Source organism: Dunckerocampus dactyliophorus, chromosome 16, assembly GCF_027744805.1.
Source record: "Dunckerocampus dactyliophorus isolate RoL2022-P2 chromosome 16, RoL_Ddac_1.1, whole genome shotgun sequence".
Taxonomy (NCBI): Eukaryota; Metazoa; Chordata; class Actinopteri; order Syngnathiformes; family Syngnathidae; genus Dunckerocampus; species Dunckerocampus dactyliophorus.
In genome coordinates, this window is record NC_072834.1 from 8,402,511 (window position 1) to 8,425,940 (window position 23,430).

Below are 23,430 nucleotides of genomic sequence, written 5' to 3' on the forward strand. Positions count from 1 at the left end.
AAATTATTCATTTAGAAATAATATTTTTTTTGTTTGGAGCTGGATATATATATATATATATATATATAAATATATATATATATTGTTTAATTATATTTAAATAAAAAAAATATATGAGAAATACATTTGAAAAATATATGCCACTTTGTAAATAAAGTAAGAAAAGAAAGAACTTTTTTAAATGTTTATTTACAATTTTGTAAATAATATGTGTTTAATATTACACTCTCAATGTAGACTACACTATCAGTGTAGTTTATTAAAAAATATATGGAATTGTAGTATTATCATATTTTATTTAAAGTATATTAAATAAATATATAAAACTTCCACTTGAACACTAGTACAATATATTTAATACTTTGCACACGGCCTACATTTTTCACTTACTTACTTACTTACATGCACCCCGCATCCTGAGTGAGAGCACGTAGTATAAGAAATGGATGGATAGTTCTGTGGTGAGTATTGAACCTGCAACCGTCCACTCCCTAGGCCAATAACCCCACAGCGTAAGCGCCTGCTTACTACCGTCTTACATAACAATATTAGCAAAGCGGATGTCAGGTCAGGTTTCTAACAGCTGAAAAGACTAAAAGGGTGTTTTATTGATTTGTTGATGAATGAGATGGATGCTGATGGACTGTTCAAGTGCGTGTAGTAGTAAATGTTATTGATGGGAAAGGCCTCCCTGTCTTACCTTAGCTGCACTGATCTGCTCTTTCCTGAACCTCTCCAGGGGCATAATGAGCACATCGTTGGCGTTCTCAATCTGAGGACACACACCGTGCAAAAGCAAGCATGCAAACCATGCGCCAAAACCAATTGATAAATCAGCACGCATCATCTACATTCATTTCAATTAGTTACAAGGGTGACCTACCATCCGTGTCCTCTCATCCTCCAGGTTTTGGAGAACTGCTGCAAACTCCTGAAGAGATTTAGCTAAGGAAAAAAGGCAAGAGGGAGAGAATTGCTGAAAAGTGCAAACATATGAAGAAGATGCTCCATTTCTCCTCTTTAACATATTCTATTAAAATGTACAAGGCAGCAGAAGAACACACGCTACTTATCAAAGGTACCAAACTTATCTTAAAAAACATAAAAACCGTGAGATACTGAGTATTTATTTTGTATTCGTATGAATTACAAAAATATTTATGTAATACAAATACAATAAACTAAATTGTAAATAATTCATAAAAAATATTATATATATATATATATATATATACATATATATATACAGTGTGTATATATATATATATATATATATATATATATATATATATATATATATATATATATATATATATATATATATATATATATATATATATATATATACACACTGTATATATATATATATATATATATATATATATATATATATATTTATAATATATTACCATGATACAGTAATCTCTCATTTATCGTGAATTTCCGTGAAGTAGGAGTCCTTATTTATAAATCAAATATTTTCGTAGTTAGGACATAGAAACCCGCTAAATATGTTTTTTTAACATCATTAGAGAGCTCTAGACATTAAATATGTATATTTTCTGACTAATAATAGGCCGTACTCGCCCATGAAACTGACATCATTTGTTAAATCATTTCCAAACAACGAGAGTGAGGGTGTACAGTGGCTTTATATATTTGTTTACATATAAAATACTAATTATAAATATACTAATAATAAACTATACGAACAAAAAAGTAATTACATACAATGAAATCATGAAAAATACACACAAATAAACATAATAATGTATCTATAATACACAAAAATATGTAATTAATTATACCATTTTTATTTAAATTAGATTTTGTTGTGTTATTTTTTTAATATCGTTTGGACCAGCTCGTGACTGTAAAATAAAGTTTAAAAATTGCGCCACACTGCATTTCATGATAATAAAAGTCATTTTCCTTCCCACTAGTGAGTGTAAAATTAATTTGTTTTAAAACTAAATTTAATTTTGTGATGATAAAATTCTTTTTGGGTGTGATAAAAGAATTGTTTGTGAAAGAGATGGCACACTGGCACACTGACACACTGTAAGTATGATAATACGGTAAAAAAAAAAAAAAAAAGTGTAGGCCTGCAAGCTGTTGAGGGAAGATACTGCAGCTAGAGATAGTCAAACAACAGCAGTGGATGGTTGCACACACACACACACACACACACACACACACACACACACGCACACACACGCACAGGGTGTGGTGACTAGTGCTTGCATGTTTCCACAGACACCAAAAGAGGCCTTGGTGAGTTCATGGACTGACTAATTATGTCATTCCTCAGCAAAACAATAGCATTGACATTCATGTTTGTCAGGGTTGGGTCCAACTCAGCACGTTTCTCCGGATCTTTCATCTCTATGTGTTTTCATTATAAAGAATCACACAAGTCAGGCATTTTGGACTGTTTGGATATGATTTTGAAACTGTACCGTGTTAGATTTAACATTAGCGAGCCCACCTATGCATATCTCATCATCCGTCTCAGCATCCCCGATGCACTGGAATTTAAAATCATTGAGAGACTCGGCGAACTTCCTCTTGGCCGTGGACAGACCTGAAACAACGGAGAAGGAAGGGAGAAGTTAGGATGACAATGTCTTGTTTTACCACTTGGAATATAAGAAGGCTCTCTTTTTTCCCCCAGGTCACTGATGTGTGTGCGTGCAGGGCCCCAGACTAACTTTTTTTACTAGGAGCACGGTGACACCTCACGTTTCTTTAAGAGCGCAAGCAGAAAATGTAGGGATGCACACCGAAATCGACTTGCAAAGTAAACATTCACATTTCCTCTCGTTTTCACGGGATTACCGATAAATACTATTTAACTCCAATACCGCTCTCTTTACACACACGTCGGCCCGCCTTCTTCTTTGACGTTTGCTCCTTTCTTCCTCTTTAGGAGTTAATGTGGGTTGGCAAACTAGCTCATTTGTGCGTTACTGTCAACTACTGGGCTAAAGTGTGGAGCACACGTTTGTCAGCAATGAAGAATATTTAAAAATAGTAAAATAAAATTGACAAATTAACTTGTAAGGTTGCCAACTTCTGCAAAAATAAATAAGGGACACCTTGTTGGCAACCAACCTGCCTCAACCTCAAATATTATAAGACTTTTTCAGGTTTTTTTCTAGGGTAAGGTCGATAAGGTATTTTTCTTAAAACAAATCTCAAAAGGCATTCAGTTTTTCGAGGTCAATTTCAAGCACTTTTAAAATTTTTTTAAGGCTTTTCCAAACAAACTTGTTGTAGCAGTGGTAAATGACATGTTTCTTTGAATGAAAAAGATTACTTCTACCTTTGTCTATATTTCATTCATAATTCCAAATGATACAGCCAATAACTACTGTATAAAGACAGCAGCATGTCAGTCAGCATTTGTTTGTTTACCTGTTGGATCTTTTATGGCCTTAATATTCTGTTAGTTATGAGAGAGAAGGGGAAATAATTCCACCAGTATTCCCTCTGCAATGTTAGTGTGGTAAGTGCTTGTTTTCGTGTGTGAAGCCTCAAACAGATGGACACCTTTTTAAGCTTCCCCTCCATTAAAGTCAAGACCAGGTCACCTTCACTGCAGCGTTTCCTGTTGCCAGTCACATGACAGGAAGTTATCAAATTGCTGCAAGTCAGGATGCTCCTGTGCGTTGGCAAAGAATGTTTGTGTCTGAATGTATAATGTAGTTTTCTAAGATGTCCATCTGTTACTAGTAATGTATGACTACTAGTAGTGATTCATTAACCCAGTTAATGTTCAGTATTTGGTCACCATACAGCAGCAAAATCTCACTTGTTAATAATTCATGGAAAATGATTTTTTTTTGCTTGATATACAGTGGTGTGAAAAAGTCCTTCCTGACTTCTTATTTTTTTCATGTTTGTCACACTTAAATGTTTCAGATTATGAAACAAATGTAAATATTCAAAATCCAAACCTACATGGCCCTGTGTGGAAAAGTGATTGTCCATCCCGTTAAAACACAATTTAACAGAGATTAATTGAGATCTGTCAGGTTATAAGGCCATTTCTGAAGCTTTGGGACTCCAGCGAACCACAGTGAGAGCCATTATCCACAAATGGCAAACACAAGGGAAGAGTGGTGAACCCTCCCAGGAGTTAATGGAAACTTTCCATAAATTAATTATATTACATTGTAAAATTCCCATGAGGAAAAGCTGTTTTTTTTGGTTGTTTGTTTTTTTACTTTATGGAAATACATAAACAGCAGTGCCGGCTAGAGCTAGATTTACAAACAAGTCAAATCCAAGATATTTTAGGATATTTTTATGCTTTTATGCTATTTAGGAGGTGATCAGACTTTTACAATGAAGTATCACAACTTTCCTGGAAAGAGAATAGGGTGCATGTACTTATGTCTGAAAACATTTTTTAACCAAAGTAATAATGGATTCGATTTTTATAGCACTTTTCAAGGGACAATGAAGTGAACCCATTGATCATTCACTCCTCAGTCATACACTGCTGGTGGTAATCTACATCTGTAGTCACAGCTGCCCTTGGGTAGTCTGACAAAAACGTGGCTGCCAATTCGCCTACGGCCTCTCCGACCACCACCATTCAGATTCATTCATACACCAATGTGGGTACTGGAGTTAAGGTGGGTGAAGTGCCTCGTCCAGGGACACGACAGTGACTGCGTGGACTGCCGCCCTTATTCTCTTCTTATTCACCACACGTCACTGCTCTAAATGCAGCTTTCTGACCCACAATACAAACTCAAAGGTCACATAAATGGGTACAGCAGCACAACTGAAAGAGTTGTAATATCTGTGTCAAAGGCTAACATAAGCAAGCCCACCTCAACTTGAGCTTTTGCCGCCATATTTCAGGTAAGTGCGTTTGGGTGGCCTCTTGCAAGGCTCAGCATTGGCTACACTGATGTAATAACTGAGAAACACAATACATCTTCCTCCTCCACTCCCACAAATGGTGGCTTCTTATTTTTGGCCGCTATCGCTTAACTGCTTCATCTTCTGCTTCCTGTCAGTGACAGCTCCTCTCAGCGCCATGAGAGCAGGACGTGCCTTTTTTCTTCAAGCTGCGTCCTCATCGTTAAAATGCATGGTGGCCATTAAATAAAACAGCCTTAGACGATGCTACACCCAAATTGCTAAAGAAACATTGCTAAATGAATACCTCCTGTGTCAATCAAAAATGAGCATCATTACCTTTGTTATCTTGTATTGGATTGTACCGTGTTGCCTGATGTTGTGGCCTGTAAGTGTACAATTACAGTGTTGCTTGTTTATCCAGTGACAGCAATATTCCAGAACATCAGCATGTTCATCTCCATTTGTTACCACCACCGCTGAACTGTGAATTACGACTCTGTTGTGCTGCCTCTGAGGTCTTGATTGCATCACTCAGCGCTGATGGAAAAAAACAAAGTGTGCGCTTGTTGTTTTGACAAGCAGCGTAATGAGGTAAAGAACAACTTACTAAGTAATACCAATACCGATACGTCTCATTTGTCATAGCACTGCAGATATACAGTATACAGGATACGCATCATCAAAGCAACACCACAGGCCACAGAAATAAACACATGTCTAATATCTTGGAAAATTAATTGATAAAAAACAGATGTACCGCATAACCAATTATTTTTTGTGGGTAGTTTATCAAAGTACGGTTTTATGATCATTTTAATTTGAAACGTTAATTGGAACCGTCGGAAGTTTCGCCACGGTTAATCACTAATACCGGCAATCGTTACATCCCTAATTGGCATAGTTACTTCTGCTGATACCCATAATTGCAATATATAATATAATATACAGTTGTTGTGTGAGTCTATCCAACCTTATTTATGTATACTGTGTCCTATTTTTTTTTTTATTGTATCTACTATATTGGGTAATACAAATGTAAAGGTGACTATATGGGTGTTATTTCATGTCAAGGGGGCTCTAATAATGTTAAAAACCATATTTAGAAGATCGTAAACAGGTTTTCTATGCCATAACTACAAAAATATTCTGTTTAATAACACTGAACCCTACTTGTGGAAATTCACTTATTGTTGTCAAGTCTGGAGCCAGTTACCCGCGATAAATGAAGGATGTACACTTAAAAAGTAGCATGGGAGGTCATGTTTCAGCTATCAGAGATGAGGTCATCCCACTGCATTCTGAGTGTCATCTGAGTGTCTCTGCTTCACTCAGCCTTTAAAACACTGTTTCACTTTATCTTGACACTTCACCATCAGCGAATCAACAACAGATATTGTTGAAACACTATTTTTTCCCCCATTATATTAAATTCAATTATTAAAATTGTATATTAAATTAATAATAAATAACAATGTCAGCACAGTGTTATTATTTATTTAAGTATTCAACTAAAATTAAAATTATATTTTATTATTTTTAAATCAGTTTCGACTTTATTTGACAGCCATATGGTGGCGACAAAATATCTGTGACTGAATTATAACACATGCTTAACATGCTGTTGCTAAACTGAACCACTTTTAATTTAGCACCCCTGGTAGTATCAATAATCACAACCCTGAACATGGCAGCCCCATTTGTCAACAATGACATGTGAAGGACATTTGAGTGAGTGGAATGAGGTGTCCTGCTCACACAGCCCAAGTTCACGAGGGGTAAAGGCCCACACAAGCACACACACACATTGAAGGCTACACAAAAGGAACTGTGTAATTACAGACTGTACACTGTACAACCATGTGTATTAACACACACACCAGAAGTCAAAAGAATGGGCCTGTGTGACATCAACAGGATGTCCAACAGTGGCTCCAACTCTGCAGCATGTGAATAGAAAGACTTTTTTTTTTTACAGGGCAGTGTGGCACAGACCCACACTCATACACACAATCACACAATCACACGTACATAATGCTTCCACGAGGACAATGGCAGATTTCATTTGCTTGCCCCAGCAGCTAAGCAGAACATGAGAACTGAACCCGATCTGACTTAAAATAAAGACACTAAAAGGGGGCTGAGATGTACATCATCCTGCCTTTTATATTTCCTGCAAAACAGTAATGAAACCATAATTTGATGGCTTCTACCCTGACCTCTGCTCCAACCTGTCAACACGCTTTATGACAATTTGCAGGCAAACAGGAAACAACACATGTACAGGAAAGCATGATTCGCTCAAATGACAGTTTTGAGCTTTAAAGCAATAATATGTAATAATGTGGTCGTAAAATACACACGCGGTACACTACCGTGAAATTGCATTCACGGATCACCTACAGTAGTTTGGTGCACTATAATTGGTGGACCAGCCAGGACATCTCATGCGGTGTTAGCACTAGTGTATGCACCAATGTTTAGTGTAGTGTTGTGTACTTCTACAAAACTTAGATGCACTCTAAAATGATATTTATTGAACCGCATTTACTTTAACTCACAAAGGTAGGGTAGCAATTAGCGCTATTTTTTTAATTTGCTTGTTTTTTTAATAGTAGAAAGAAATCCAGCAGTTAAAAAAAGACAAAAAATGAACAAAATGCATAATCAGAAACAAAAAATAATATATAGAATATTAGATTCTAATGTGTAACATAATAAATTAAAAAATAAAGACAAACTAAAATAAAAGAAAAACAGCTGTATCATCTTTCTAAATATAATAAAACAACCGCAATAGGATAATACAGGAGAAACAAACAACCACCCGTGAATGGCAAAAAAACAGTAATTAATACGTTCATAAAAATTTATATTTTTTACACACTAAATATAAAATAATTATTTCACCAAAAGTCTGCAAATTTGCAGGGTTCGGATGCTGAATCGTGAATGTGCGGGGGTCCACTATAGATAGATATAAGATTGAACCTAGAATAAATGTAATAATATAAAATAAAGAATTGTTATTGTTATGTTTACCCCAAGTACTGAACTATGTATTTTAATTACAGTTTTAAAAAATATGAAAAAAACCCAGAAACAATAATTAATTCTGAAAATTCCCCAAGTATGTGACTGAGGAAATAAGGGTTGGCTTTGTGAAGCATTGCCTTGGCCTAAGCAGGTTGGGAGGTGAAAAGGTCACCCTTGGTTTCATCTATTCTGCCCAGTCAGCTTTATGGGAACAGGCTGGGTCGTTGCACATTGACAAACAACAAACAACCGTCTTCTTGTGACCGCGGTGGAGACTAACCTGTCATCAATGATGATCCTGTTACACAGACATAATTCAAGAGCGTCGTCTGGCTGAAATGTGATGCAGAAACACAGCTGGAGAACAGCAGAATGACTCGGAAATGTTTATTTTATTCCCTCATCATAGTATGGCTGTGCCAAGGTTAAAGGTGCATCACAAAGCGCCTGTTTAGCCTATGATATATTATGGTATGGCAGGTGTTACCCACATGGTCGACTCATGCCATAATAGAAAGAAGAGGTCTCTTTAATGAATTACCGTGTCGCAAGAGAAACCTTATCCATGCCCCCCCGAACACCTCGTAACTTTAGTTGGCTGCTGCCGCAATAAAGTCAGTTCAGGAGCTGAGAAAGCAAAGAAATGAGAAGCGAGAGAGATTTTTTTTTTTTTTTTACTTCATCACCTTCCAAAGTCTAAAACGGCGCAATAAATATGTCATCAGGACAAGTCGCCGCCAAGCACACACATATATACACACTCATGCACACACAGCAGAAACAGCTGAGACGCAATTTGTCAGCGGAGCCGTCAACAGAACATCCACTCTAATGTTGTTTACTAGAACATCTGGAATTTTGGCTTGCAACAGAATCACAGTTTTTATAGGGCGATGACTAACACTATCATGGTTATATATCATCAGATTATACACACTATCATTACTATATGTGAGTAAGCGAACAACTGGGAGGCAAAACGGGGAATGGTTGGCCATTATAGCCACAGTATGTCAGACCTTAAAGAAACTGCTGCACATTACATTTTATAGCACACAATAGCAGCTCTTGCAATGTTACTTTAATACTCACAAATGTGAGCATGCCATTTCAGTAAGCATTTCATTATGTCTTCCCAAGAGACCATATCATAGTAGGTAAACTTGGATATACTTTGGAGTAGTCAGTACACAGCTGGTAGAGCAGTATATAGTGAAAAAGACTCGACACAGCCATTTCTGCCTAAATATCTGGCAACACAAATATGTACCAAGATAGTTGTGTCTTGTCACCAGTCAAGCATGTGGTAGCAGTTTGAATTGGGGTTGCACGAGTGCTGCCAGGACTGGGGAACTGTGGTTCTAGTTCAAGGCTAGAACCCTATGATTCCCGCGTTAACTAGCCAATAAAAAATTCAATGCGCAACAATGAACAACTTCATGCTGTCACCTTTCTTCTGCACTGTATTACTTACCGCTTGTGGCTGTTCACATGAGGCGTTCAACGCTAACGTAGTCAGGCCGTTTTTAATTTTTAATTCACGTACCCCCTACGGCAATCTGCGTACCACTATGCGTACGAGTACCCCAACCTGGGAACCGAGACCCTACGGTATACAATACATGCGTCTTCATAGCCCCTTTTACAATACCTCTAAAAGTCAACAATTTCCCACCTTCTTTCCACGTTGGTGCCATTTATACCGAACAGACAGAAAAACGGGGGAAATGAGGGGAAGTCAACTAAGTCGTTGTCACGCATCTAATTACCTGATTAGGTGATGCTGTATCGCTAGTTGAGCATGCAATATACCGCTTAGTTGGGTTCTGTATGAAAAGAAAAGGCTCTGATGCTGCCTTTTTGCAACATTTCTGTATCAAAGAGGCTTTTAGCTCCTGACTATGTCTTCAGCAAATTCTCATCCACAGATTATTAGGATTGTTTTAAAAGTACTTGTACAGTGTTACTTAGCACAGTGGCTGTACTGTTAGTGAATGTTTTATGATGGCTAGTTTGATGCTGGAACTGGTCATTTCTTTTTCTATTATGTCCTTGCATAATAAAAAACTTGCATACAAATCAGAAAAAAAGAGCCATGATCAACTTTAGAGGTAAACTACTTGTATGCCAAAGGGTAGGGATTCTTTATTAACTGCTGATCTTCAAAAAGAAAGCAAACATTTTTGCATTTGCCATGGAGCTTTTGGAGCATCTGGAGGCCTCTAATTAACAACTCAATGACACAATTCATCTTAGAGTTATTAAATCATAAACAAAAATGAGGTAATGGGACTTTTCCTTGGGGACACACGGCATCTTCATGTTACTTGTAGAACCGAATTAAAAGGAATGAAGACACATTTTAACCATGACAAGTACATTTGGAGTGTGTGACTTTAAAAATGTTCTGCATTTTCATATTTACGAGAACAATGTTGTGAAAACTTTGTCTTTGCTAGTGGTGGGTGTGTTAAACCATGACAGTAGTGCCTTCCATAGGGGACTATTGACAGTGGGCACACACATAGAAAAAGAGAAGACAGACCGTAGGACCAAACAGAAGCACAAAAATGGCCCACATTTGGATTCACTTATAAAAGCAAACAGAGGCCAACACATGACACAGCATGTCGGTTGACAAAGCAAATCTAACACACACACACAGTGGAAACACTCCCTTTTTTCTATGCAGCAGATGGCTCTCATCACATCTGAATGGGTGGAAAGTTGAGGACAAGTGTGTGTGCAGGTTGCTATGATTTGTTACTGCCGCGTTTGCTTCATCTCGCAAAACAAATTCAGAAAGAACACAAACACACACAAACACAATCTTCATATGGAGCACACACACCACAGGGAAGACTGTCATACTTCGCTCACCCTCAACTCAAGAAAAGGTTGTCAGAGACCAACACACCCTGATTGAACAATGAGCATATAAAGCCAGACAATAAAAGGTGGCCATAAATGACACACAAAGCCCCAAATGGAATAAATTAGGGGCAGCAATTGTGTCAGAAAGAAGCGGAAGCAAGAGTGAGGGAGTCGCACCAAGTGAGGGACGGAGGGAGTCCGTCCAAAACAACCCTGGGAGGCCACCACAAATGTCACAGGGGATTTATGGGTCTTGCTCCTGTGAAAGTTTTACTGTTTCTCCAAGGTTAAAAATGTTCAAGTCAAGCGACACTGGATGCCTCTGGGAAATGGAACCTTGAAGGTGACGGATGAACAAAATCCAAACATTTTTTCACCATAGGGTGATTGATTTCATCCGTTCCAGGTTCAAACTGCCACCATCATGAAACCTTTATTACCTATTCAGGTATTTTTAAAGTAACAATTTACACAAGTGGAGAAAAAATGTTTACCACTGTAGAATAACTGTCATTCAAGTGGAAAAATAAGTTAACAACCACATAGAAAACTTGGAAACAATCATTTCTGGCATGAAGGACAAGGTGAGTCTCTTCACATATAAGCTCCTTTTTTTAAACTGAGTTGTTCTGCCTTTTTCTTGTGTTGATTGTCTGTTAAAAAAAGGGTATTCCACAATACAAGATAACACAAAATACTCACTCTGTGGTTGAAAAAGATTGTCACTATCCAACAAGTTTATACATAACACCAAAACAGGACACAAGATGCCATGTTGCTGTGTGAAAGCACCCACAGCTACAGTATATACTGTATAATACTTATCACGCTTTGGTGAGTCCTGTGTAACAGGTACAACCAAGTAAATGTTGGCTCTACTGGCTCTACGTAATGTGGCACTTTTGCAGGATCTGTGTTAAAAGAGGCTAAAAACAAAACGGCTGATTTTGCAATGTACATTCCGCTCCGCATTGTACTGAGCAGCAACGACGGACCCGTGTACCATCATCACACTGGTACCCGTCTGCGGTGATATCCTCAAAGTCCAAAAACAAAAAAGCCAAAGAAAAAGCAACACTTTTGGGTTCAATTCTTTAGACACTCACTGAGCTGAAGTCTTAAGATGATTTTGAGTTTCCTCTAGAAAGTAATCCCTCATTTATCACATTTAATTTGTTCCAGACCCGACCAGGATAAGTGAATTTCCTCAAAGTAGGATTCCTTATTTATAAATGGAATATTTTCGTAGGTAGAGCATCTAAATAGAGCCCTCTAGACATCCTCACCTTTACATGCGTATTACCCAACATAATAGACATAATAAGTGTAAATAAGCCATTTAATACATAAATAAGATTTGACACGAAGCGACCTCGGGGATTGAGAGTTGAGTTTTAGCTTGGCATGGGTTACAGCCGCAATAGGAGCCCGTTTTTTTATTAGGGATTTCTATTAGGAATTATTGTGTCTGTTGTGAGATAATTCAAACCTGCAATAAAAGTATGTTGTTCCGGTGATCAAGTCTGCCACTTGTGTGTCTCACTAAACATCACAGTAACATTACTGACACCCGGTGACCAGAGTAGAATACTACATATCACCAATGTCTTTATTGGACGCCTTAAATTTGTATTTTAGTTTATTTAGCCATTTTCCATCCCTCCATCCATTTTCTTCTGCTTATCCAGGTCCGGGTCGCGGGGGCAGGAGTCTCAGTAGGGAAGTCCAGACTTCTCGGTCCCTGGCCACTTCTTCCAGTTCCACCCGGAGGACACCAAGGCGTTCCCAGGTCAGTTGTGTGACATACAGTGATCCCTCCAGCGTGTCCTAGGTCTGCCCTGGGGCCTTCTCCCGGCCAGGGAGGTGTCCCGGAGACAACCGGACTAGATGCCGAGCCACCTCAACGTGTGCAGGACCACTACTCTACTCTGAGCCCCTCCCGGATGACCGAGCTCCTCACACTTACTCCTCACACTCACTCCTCACACTATTTAGCCATTTTTTATGCATGAAAATGCTTTATTTAGGCTCAACAGCATTATTTATTAAAAAAAATAGAAAAATTATTAATAATATATGATTGAAAAATCGTGATAGAAATTCAAACCGTAAAGTGGCGAGGAATTTGTACTTGATTGATTCATTTCTCAAAAGGCAAATAAAGTGGACTTGAGGCTAGTTTGAGACTTATGAACTATGTAATTGAGTCGGGCAGATGGACATTATCTGCAGTGGGAGTGAAAGGGAAAAAACATTGTACATCATTGAGGCTTTTATGTTCTCCCTCCTCTCGTCCCAGGCTAAATAACTCTGGTAACCTAGCAACGGGCACAAAGAGGCCATGACACCACAAGTAGAAGGAAGTTCGGTTTCTCTGCCTCATTTTTTTTATGGTATCCCATTTTTCTTTTTCTGTTCATGTTATGTACATGGAATCTACACTGGTCTACATCTTTCTCTTTGTTTTCTATCAACTTGTGTGTCGTTTTTCCACACTATCACCGCACCCCCGCTCCCTGCCCTCATCTATTCTCTTTAGCCCCCTTCGACCTCGCTCTCCCGCCCTCATTTTGGAATTTTCTGCCACGCCTGCTGCTGACACAGCCAACGCAGACAACAAGGGAGGGTTTTCCTTTTTTCTCTCCTCTTTTAGAAAGAGAAGCCTGTGGGGTAAAATCGCCCCGTGGACCGCCAGCTGCCTCTGGAAAAATCCACAGCGGGAATGCGGGATGATCTCACTTAAAGTGAACGACCGTGAGCCAGAAGTGGGCTACAAGTGATCTTGCAATTTTAAGGAAAATCAAGGAAAATTCACTCTGATTCTTGTTAGAGAAAAATACCAATTTCGCTCTTCCATCAGGTGGTAATGTAAATATCGTCTGTTAAAATAAAGTTATAGCCCTTTATATGTAAATATATTTTGTGAATATGTTAGTGGGCAACAAATTGCTTAACCAATTTCCGCAAAACTTTGTGGACCAAGGAAGAAGAAACATTTCTTTTACTTTTTATAAGCGAGAAAGGGCAGTTTTTGTATATAAAAAAATAAAATCAAAGAAATAGCGTGCCTAGCCTCAAAGAGGTGCTCAAAAGGTCAAGTACTGATGGGCTAATTTTCCAAAATCAAAACTGATCCTGACCCAAAAATTTGGAGGATAAAATAGCGGCACCGGGCAAGTGTCATGTGGCTAAAAGTAGGCTAGCTGGCTTTGATGTTATTACGGAAATAAACCTTAGACAAGACGCTGCATGATGTGCTGTTGTGCTCACAAATATAAAAAATGAAAGCACTGGTTTCAAAAATTCCAAAACTCGGTAGACACGCCTATAATGACGGGACACCCGGAAAAGCCAATTTCATGAAACGCACAGGGCCACCGCCATTTTCATGCAATTTCCTTCATTTCCTGAGGTGAGAAATTAAAAAAAATGATTGGTCTGTTTTCCCGATCGCTATCATATTTGAAGAAGGTATGCTGGACAGTTCGACGATGCTAAATTATGAAGGTTTTTAGTTGCTGCTGTATGATGTGAGCAGAGCATGGCGGTCAAGTTTGATGATTCTACATGAAACACAAACTCGACAAGCTCAGAGCTCTATCAGACTTGTGATAAAGGTCACACCTTTAGCAGATCCATACATATTATTTTCCATATTAAATGCCAACTGCCACAGCTAACAGGAAAATGGCAAAAAATTGCATGTGGTATACATCCTCAAGATGCAGATTGGCTTATTTTCACATATTTTCAAGACAGTGCATGACACGCTGCTTCCTGCTGTGCTTCTCCGAACAAATGGAAAACCCCCCAAAAATATAAAGCTCAAAGGTAAAAAGGTCCCACTTAGTAGTACACATCACAAACCAGACCAGCATCAGTGGCGTGGTGACACCGAAAGAAGCGAGCGAGAGAGTGGAAACCGCAATAACCAGATTAGAGCCAGCCTCCAAAATAGCCTCCATCCACTTCCTCCCCGTCACCCAACATAAGCCTGAACGCTGTCCCAGACAGCACGCACAAAAAATACAGCAAAACGCTTCAGATAACTGGTGGCTACACTGAACCCCTGCAAAGTACACAGTGCTTACTGACCAGATTAAATGTGAGGGAGGCGTTTGGCAGCGAGTGGTTCACAGCGCTAACACACGATCGTGTTTGATGAAGAAGCTACTGTACACAACAAACGGCACTGTGGCTGAAACTAAATTAGTGACACATGCAATTCATTACTTCATGTAGGAATTTGACCAAACACTACAATGATAATTCTATGCTTTCAACATTGTGGGAAGAGTTAAGGGAATTCCCTTTTTTGCTCCAGAATGACTGTGACCTGGTGCACAAAAAAGGTAAAAAATAACAATAAAAAAAATGGCCCAGTTCGTTTTTTTGGTATGGTTGATTTTGCGTTTTTTCCAAATACCAAACAGGTCGAATTGGCGGTCAAATTTGCCTCACTCTGAAAACTGTCATAGTGGTTTTGAAGAACCAATCCGATTATACATCTCTGGGATGAACTACAATGGAAATTGTGACATGGGCCCTCTCATAAGTCCAACACCATCGACCTTTAGCTTCTGGTGCAATGGCAGACTGAAATCAGGGTTTCCGCGACTCGTAATTGATCATGGTGCATAATAAAAGCCGCCACGCCTTCAAAATTAGGGTTTTTTAAAGCTCGAAAACAATGTATTTTGCTGTATTTTGATAAACATGCACCGGAATTGCCTGTTTGCCCTGTTGGCACTTGGGCATGCGTGGCCAGATAAAAGTACACACCCCATCTTGTGTGGACATTCACTCTTTTCGTTATTATCGCGAGAATGAAAAATAGTCTGTAAAATGTGGAGTCAATTGACGACAGCTTGTCACAGGCTAAGCCTATCTATGCCAGCGTGTGTGATGACTCACGTTTCAATCTCATTCGACTTTGCGGCATCTTTGTTTACACATTTTGCCTGGTTCTCACTGCCTCTCTGGGGGCAGCTAGCTAGCTCGTTTTTGTCCCACGGGCTAGCTATCACGTTCATGGGCTACATGCTAAATTACTTTCTGAAAGTTTCACTTACCAATCTTGCTCTCTTGTTATCACTATAATACGTATCGCTTGTCTGTGAAACACCAGTTCTGTGTCCAAGTTGTTGAACATAAACACGTAGTGTGTCCAACTTTAAGCTAGTGATGCTATCACAGGGGTCTCCAACAGGTAAGCTAGCAGTAGCTCGCCAGCTGATGTTGAGTATTTCACCAAAGAATACTTCCGTTCACCTCTTAGTATTTTTATAAGTGTTCTATTCAAACATGATGCCTGTCTTTAATGGCAAAATGAGCACACTGATTGGAGATGTGCTTTGTAAATAAAGTACAATTTAATTTCAATTTAAAAACCCTGGAAAGTTTATATCTAATGTGGGTTTAAAATGAAAATGTAAAAAACATAACATGAACTAAAACTAAATACAACTAAACTATATTAGATTCAACTACTGATTTGCTTCTATTCCAAATGTCAGTCATCTGGCCAGTCATCTGACAAAAACCACAGCCTGTCTGCATATTTTTTTATTGATCATGAGTTGGAGACCCGCAGTTCTAGTAAATATTCTGCAATAAAATCCAAAAACTTGGTTACATCTGCTCATATGTCTGTGGTGTTGCACATTTCTAAGGAGTTCAGACTCACACTTGGCAATTTTAATGCTTTTTTTTTTGACTAGCCAGTATCATTGGTTGCAATATGAATCTTATGTGCCGAGTTCAAACACGCTTGATGGATTATCTGTGAGATGCGTGATAACAAGCCCAGTGTTTTGCATGCTGTCTGTGTAGCTTGTCGTTGCAACGCCAGTAGATGACATCGTTACTGCTTATTAACACACCTCATACACATAAACCAGAACTGACTTGGTTGGAAGCGTAGACTGCTTGGAGATTCGATTTGCATGATAACCTCAGGCAAAATGTGTTATTTTGGAATATCATTACTGAAAAAAAGTGAAATCAAAACAGTCATTTTTTTAACCATATAATAGAACATGAAATCAATAACAAAAAAATAACAGAATTCTGTCTAAATAAATGAATAAATGAGTTTTCAATGCAGTGTACTGTAGCTAATAGTGGAACACAATAAATATTTTCTTGGTAAAAAAAAACAAACAAACAAAAAACTAAGTAAAATGCAAGGAAATGCAATCAAGTAGCTCACAACATCCATCCATCCATTTTCTATGCCGCTTATCCTCACTAGGGTCGCGGGTTCAGCCAATCGCTGCGCACATGTAGACTAACAATCGAACCGATTCGAACCCAGATCTTCCAGATCTCCTGACTGTGTGGCAGGTCACAACATAAATAACTAAAAAAAAAAAAAAAAAACTTGGATTATCCATTATTATTTCATTGTGTTGAATGTGGAGGTCACATTTATCCACAAACTTCCGTTTCTGGGTCATGTGATTGTTGTTAGCAACTGAGACGTGGTTGTTAAGTGGTTGCTGCTTATTGTGCAGTGGATGATGAACGCTTTATACCACTTATCCTCGACTCTTGTCTCTTGTTCTGAATCACATCTCCACATTTGGTGACCCTCAACATGAGTAACATGTCAACCGACAACAGTAAGAACAGCCGCCGTGCCGGCGCCACTCAATGCTAGCGAGGCAGGTACTGCAACTCTGGTGCTATCTATGCCCGACTTTGAACAACACAGCACACGCCTGTGGTTTCAAAACATCGATGCCCAGCTCCGACTGTGAACAATAACACAGGACGTGACAAAGTCTTTCCACGTGGGGGGCCACGCTGGACCTCCACTTTCTCTCATGCTGCATGACGGATCATTTTAGGACTTTTGAAAGCGTGACTTTTTCATACCGTGGTATACCTTGGAGCTGGTAACCGGCCTACGCCTCCTTGGTTGTGCATTATAATGCATCACTTCATCAACATAGTGATTTATTACATGTACAATGATGTGAACAATATATTTTAAACCAATGCACAGTCACAGGAAACATCAGAAATGTTTATTTAAATGCCTGTGTGTGCGTCTGCCACTGCACAAAATGAAACCAACTCCCATAAGTCAATAAGTCCATGTTCTGTTAAATAAGGTTTAAATGATGTCACACATTTCTTAAGATGCAAACCAAAAAGCCAATTTGGCCAACTGGCACTTGTGTGTCTCATGGCCAATTATGCAAATTAGCCAATGACATCACCCCACCTCCCCGCAAGCGCACACCACAGGTAGATTGCAGTACTGTGGGAGACACAGAAACCCTGACCCAAAACTTGGATAAAACTTAAATTGCAATTGCGTCAGCGCTGTCTGAAGTTATCTGCACATTACACCAAGGTTTTTTATCTGAGAAGACAAAAGGAGGCGCATTTCATCGCCTCTTACAAGACAGGCCGAGGACGACTTTACACAAGAGAAGAGGCACAAAAGCTGAAAAACTTGGAAGAGAAGTTGTCCGTCTTAAGGACTCCTGTAGACAGACAGCATGGAAGACAAAAAGAGACATTTTTGCAGCTTGGCCGACACAGCCGCTGCGGTAGAAAGGAATGTGACATCCTGTTCCAGTTTGCATGTCTTTAAATAGCTCAATATAATGACATGTAAAGTGATGAACACTGTCAGTGAAATAAAAGCAAAACCCACATGTGAAAATGTGAGAGCGCTTTCACAACCGTAGTTTGACGTACAGTGCAGCATTCAAAGTCCAACACGATCCATTCTGTGACACTAGTTGACTTCCAAGCTGTTCTAATAGCCATATAATACTTCCTTTCATAAATAATGTGACATAAATGAAACCTTTATTAAACTGTACCAGCACTGTTTTGAGTAACATTTTAACATTCTTAACTGTAAGTAAAAAGGATTGCATGATAAAATGAAATACACCTAAAATACAGAAAAATAGCTAACCCTTTGAAGACGCCTGACAAACATATTGAAAAAGCCAAAGAAAAACTGAGCTGAAGTCTCAAGTGGTTTGCCATCATGATCAACTTTTGTTTAACTTTTAAGGCTTTTATGACTTTTGGGATGTTGACTGAGGGTCTCTAATTCACATAAGATCAAAAAACACTGACATTAACAGATGCGGCTGTAGGCAACCTCCTGATGTAGTTTTAAGAGTCGCTACATTTGAAGTATCATAAGTGCTCATCATCCAGCTGCTTTATCTGCCTCTGCATGCGCTTTAAAATGTGACACATGCATATAATAGGAGCTTCTTTTTTTTTTTGCTCCCTTGTCACTTTCTTTGTCCTTGGGAAGTATGAAAACTGGAAGTCCCAACACATGAACAGGATGAGGAAGTAAATCCCACATCCCAACATTAAGACAGAATGGGAACACTGCAGAAACAAAGGCAGAGGAAATAAACAGTACTTGTTGACATGCAGCTAATTAATTGGCGAACATAAAAACTGAAAATGGTCACTTCAGCGTGCATTCATTGCAATACATGGAAAGCACGCTGTGGCCCAAAAGCCAGCAACACAGTAGCTGCTCACTGCACACAAGTCATCAGTTTCCAATGCCATCTGACATTTGCCAGTCTGCCTAGCAACCCAGCAGCCCATTCTTTCCTGCTGCTCACTGTACACTCAAACTGGCCATGGGTTGATATTAGATTAGCAATATGATCATGATTGTCGTTGTATCATACTGAGGGATGTTCTGAGGCGTTCACAACAGTCTTACCAATTGAGACAAGGTTATATTTGACACCTTGAGCACTCATTTCCCGTGCATCTACACACTTGAACAAGAACAGTCAATTCCGCAGCTAGGTTCCATGGCAAATGTGTGCCTCAGCATGTGTGTGTTCACGCTTGTGTGCACACTCATGCGTGCATGAGGACGAGCTGTCTTCCGACACCTGCTGCGGCTCGAAGCTAAGAAAGACAAAGCCGTCGAGAAGCACAGTTGACTGTGTAAAGATATTAACGCTCAGTTGTGATTGACACCGTCTGAGAAATATTCATTCAACAATGTTTTCTATTATTATGGTTAGAAAGAATAGTGCGCAACAGCACAACAGGAGGCAATTAGCCCAGTATTAATTAGCTGGTTTTATTACTACATCAAATTTATGACATACACAGCACTGTAACCACCCCCCTCGTCTAATTCATGTTCCCACAGGGAGGCTCAAAGCTGCCCTGAAGGCACCATTGCACACACACAAGCGTATTGTACAAGAGTATTCTGCACCGTCTATCTATCCACAGTGCCATTAGCCCTCGCTGTGTCAATTTAAATCATTGCAACCTCAGGGCATCTGGACCAGTAGCTGCTGCTCGCCGGCTCAAGTCTGTGCAAAGACGTCCTTTATCCAAGATACAAGTCTAGTATGCCCCAGGAAACCGTCAGTGTGACATCTCAGCAGCACAACTTCGTGAAAGACGGCAATGAATTTAACAAAGGAGAGAGCAACACAGTCAACAAAGGACAACAATGGAGGGCATCGAAGAGCTAACAACGTTGATAGCTGCGTCAGCTGAGACAACAGCATGACATCATAGCAGCGAGACCGCATGTAAATGAACAAAGATGAGAAAGAAGTAGTTTTGCGTGTTGCAAAAAAGAAACACAAACGGTGTATATTACAAAAAAGGTTCATCCAATACGAGTTATTTTTAAATGGTATTTTTCTCTTAAACAATGGAATGGACAACACTGTGTCGATCAATCGTGTACTACAAAACTGTACTGCACCATTGTGACTTGTACCCCACAGAAAGTATGCAGATACTGTAAATAGGTTGGGGTTGGTTTAGGAATTGGTTTAGGATTTATCGTGAGAGTTTAAGGTTTGGTTTGGGTTAGGATTAGTTTTTGGGTTTGTGAAATGGTTAAGGTGGCGTTTAGGTTATGGTTTCATTTTGGACAGGGGTTGGGTTACGGTTGGGTTATGGTTAGGTTTTAGTATAGAGTTCGGGCTACATTTTGAGTTGGGGATGGTTTTGGGGTTTGGGTTATAGTTTTGGTTCAATTTTGGTTGAGGGTTGAGGGTTTGGCATATGTCTTGGGTTAGATTTAGGGTAATTTAGGTTTGGGTTATGGTTTTGGGTTTGTTGGTTTTAGGGTTTGGGAGACAATTAGGATGGGGTTTAGGTTAGGGTTTGTTTTATAGCTTGGGTTGGGATTAGGGTTTGATTTAAGACTAGGTTTTAGGTTGTGGTTTAGTCTAGGACAGGGGTCGGCAACCTTTAGCATCCAAAGAGCCATTTGGTCCCGTTTTCACCAAATTAAAACCCACTTGGAGCCACAAAATCTACTTGACCACTAAATTGAAGGTAACGGTATGTACTGTATATAGTTTCCTTAAGCAAATTGTCCCCTTCCTTTTCTGTCTTCCTAGTGGAGTGATGAGCCACTGCTGTTGCCACCAATCAGTCGTGTTTCTTAAGCATTTTCATCAGCCTTCGCCACCGAATTCAGATCAACATTCGCATTAAAAGTGTTGGAACATATCGATTAGTTAGTTGTTTGTCAGCTGGAGCGACAAAGGAATCTAGCAAGCAAAATAGTTGACCAGCAGCATGGTTTCTTACCAAGTTGACTCACCAGAAAACACTGCCCCTAGCACCTCGACGGAGAATTGCATGGCACACGCTTAACTCCAACGCAGAATTTTGAAAGGCTCCTGATGCGTCTGGAAAGACGCCACAGTGACTACACAGAAGCATAAACCAGCCGGAACCAGAACTGAGGGTTGCAAACCCCTGGTCTCGGAAGTTGGGAAGTGATATTTTGACATTAGAGCCTATCCCATCGACAACTAGGTGGGCTATACCCTGGACAGATCGAATGATGAATGACGAATTGAGTACTTGGTGGAAACTGGTTTTAACACCTCAAGAAAGACAGGCCTCAGCTACCAGAACACAGGTGCTTTGCACATTGGCTGACAAGCGTGGCCATTTTATCTTCTTGTAGTTCTCGCATGTATCTCAAATAACAACCTCAATCATGCAGAAATGAGCCAAAAAGAAACCAACATGTGATGGTCTATTGAGCCCACTGCCAAATATGACAAATGAACCTAACAACACTGCTGTCTTTTCAGAACTATTCCATTCTCTAGCGCTTTTTGGCCATGACCCCATTCTCACGTGGGTTTGTTATTAATCTTTCAAAACCACAAAACTTTAAGTTATGTTCCAGCACTGGAATGGTGTATCAAAAACAACCGGATGAATTCCAAGGCAAAATAATTAAATATATGCAAATTAATATGAATAAATAATAGCACAAACCTCCCCCTACTCATTAGTAAAGGATCTCCAGACACCCCGTCAAAGCAATGCAGCTTCGCCTCCCAACAATATCACCACATACTTCCACCAGATTACACCATTAAAACTGAGCTGTCTGGCTTTACCGCCATGCTGAAATGAACCCGGCGTGGACGTATATACATAAGTGTGTGTGTGCGTGTGTGTGTGAATGTGTGGGGGTGTGATAAGGCAAAGGAGATGGTGTGGTAAAATGGGGATTAAATATTCTTAGCGCGCGTTATTTTAGGAGCAGGCGGGACAAAACGGATGGGAGCTGAGCATACACACACACACACACACACACACACACACACGCATACACACAATGTAGGCCTCCATGCCAGTGGGTTGCGGTTTGTTTGGGTTGGCCTCTGGCAGCAGTGGAGACGCGTCTTTCCTTCAAGCCCACCCGGCGGGCACGTGCTCATTCTGATTTAGTCACACTCAAACGCGTGTTATTTGCTACACTACCAACACAAAGCCTGCCGAGGGGCCGGTACGCGCAATATTGTCTGGTTTATTGCAAAAACACTTCAAAACAATCAGAGTACAAGTACTTTGTTAGGCTTCACTTGTAACTTCCAACATAGTACATATTTTCACAAATATATTGCTGCTGTCCGATGAAACCCGATGTAAGCCCACTTTGTTCAAGAGTATGAAAAAAATATAAAGTATTTTTTCAAAAAAAACAAACTGTATTGACACAAATTTAAGGCAGTATTCAGGCCGTCTAGGATTCTTTGTCTGGAGAAGTATAAACGCACATCAGCAGATGGTGCCACACAACTTCTCCACAAGCTTAGAGCAAGGTGGAAAACAACAGAGGAGTTGTGATGCTAATTTTAAGCTAATGAAGCTGTCATCAAACAACTGCCGAGAAGCTACAAAAGAGAGCCAGAGCATTTCGCCCTGTCACTCGCGCGCACTAGTGACCTGAATCACTTTGAACTTGTCTCAAAGGTTGTAAAGCAAGTTAGCAAACAACAGAGGGGATAAGAGGCTAATTTTAATATAACAGTGATCAATGAAGCAGAGTTATCAAACAACTATCGAGAAGCAAAGAAAGCGAGTCAGGGCTTTTCTTCCTGTCACTCGCACACACTTGTGACCTGAACTACTTGAAAAAAGTGCCTCAAAGGTTGTTCGCAAGTTAGCAAGCAAACGGGGAGGAGTTATGATGCAAATTTTAAGTAATGGTGATCAAGGAAAGTCATCAAACTGTCGAGAAGCTACAAAAAAGAGCTTTTTGCCCTGTCACTCACACACACTAGTGACCTGACTCACTTTAAAAAAGTGTTTCAAAGGAGGAGTTGTGATTCTAATTGTAAGACAACGGTG

The 23,430-nt window shown here is 39.5% G+C and overlaps 1 protein-coding gene across 3 annotated transcripts in view; it reads right to left on the bottom strand.

The window, feature by feature from the left end:
* The window catches only part of LOC129169053 (rho GTPase-activating protein 26-like), a 61,524-nt gene that overhangs the window by 28,605 nt on the left and 9,489 nt on the right, over window positions 1-23,430 (bottom strand). For all 3 annotated transcript variants that reach the window (XM_054755036.1, XM_054755035.1, XM_054755037.1), the window contains 3 exons: window positions 2,489-2,584; window positions 884-945; window positions 701-772 (listed from right to left, as the gene is read on the bottom strand). In XM_054755036.1, coding sequence (XP_054611011.1) covers window positions 701-772; window positions 884-945; window positions 2,489-2,584 — 230 coding nt within the window. The remainder of the gene's footprint in view (window positions 1-700; window positions 773-883; window positions 946-2,488; window positions 2,585-23,430) is intronic.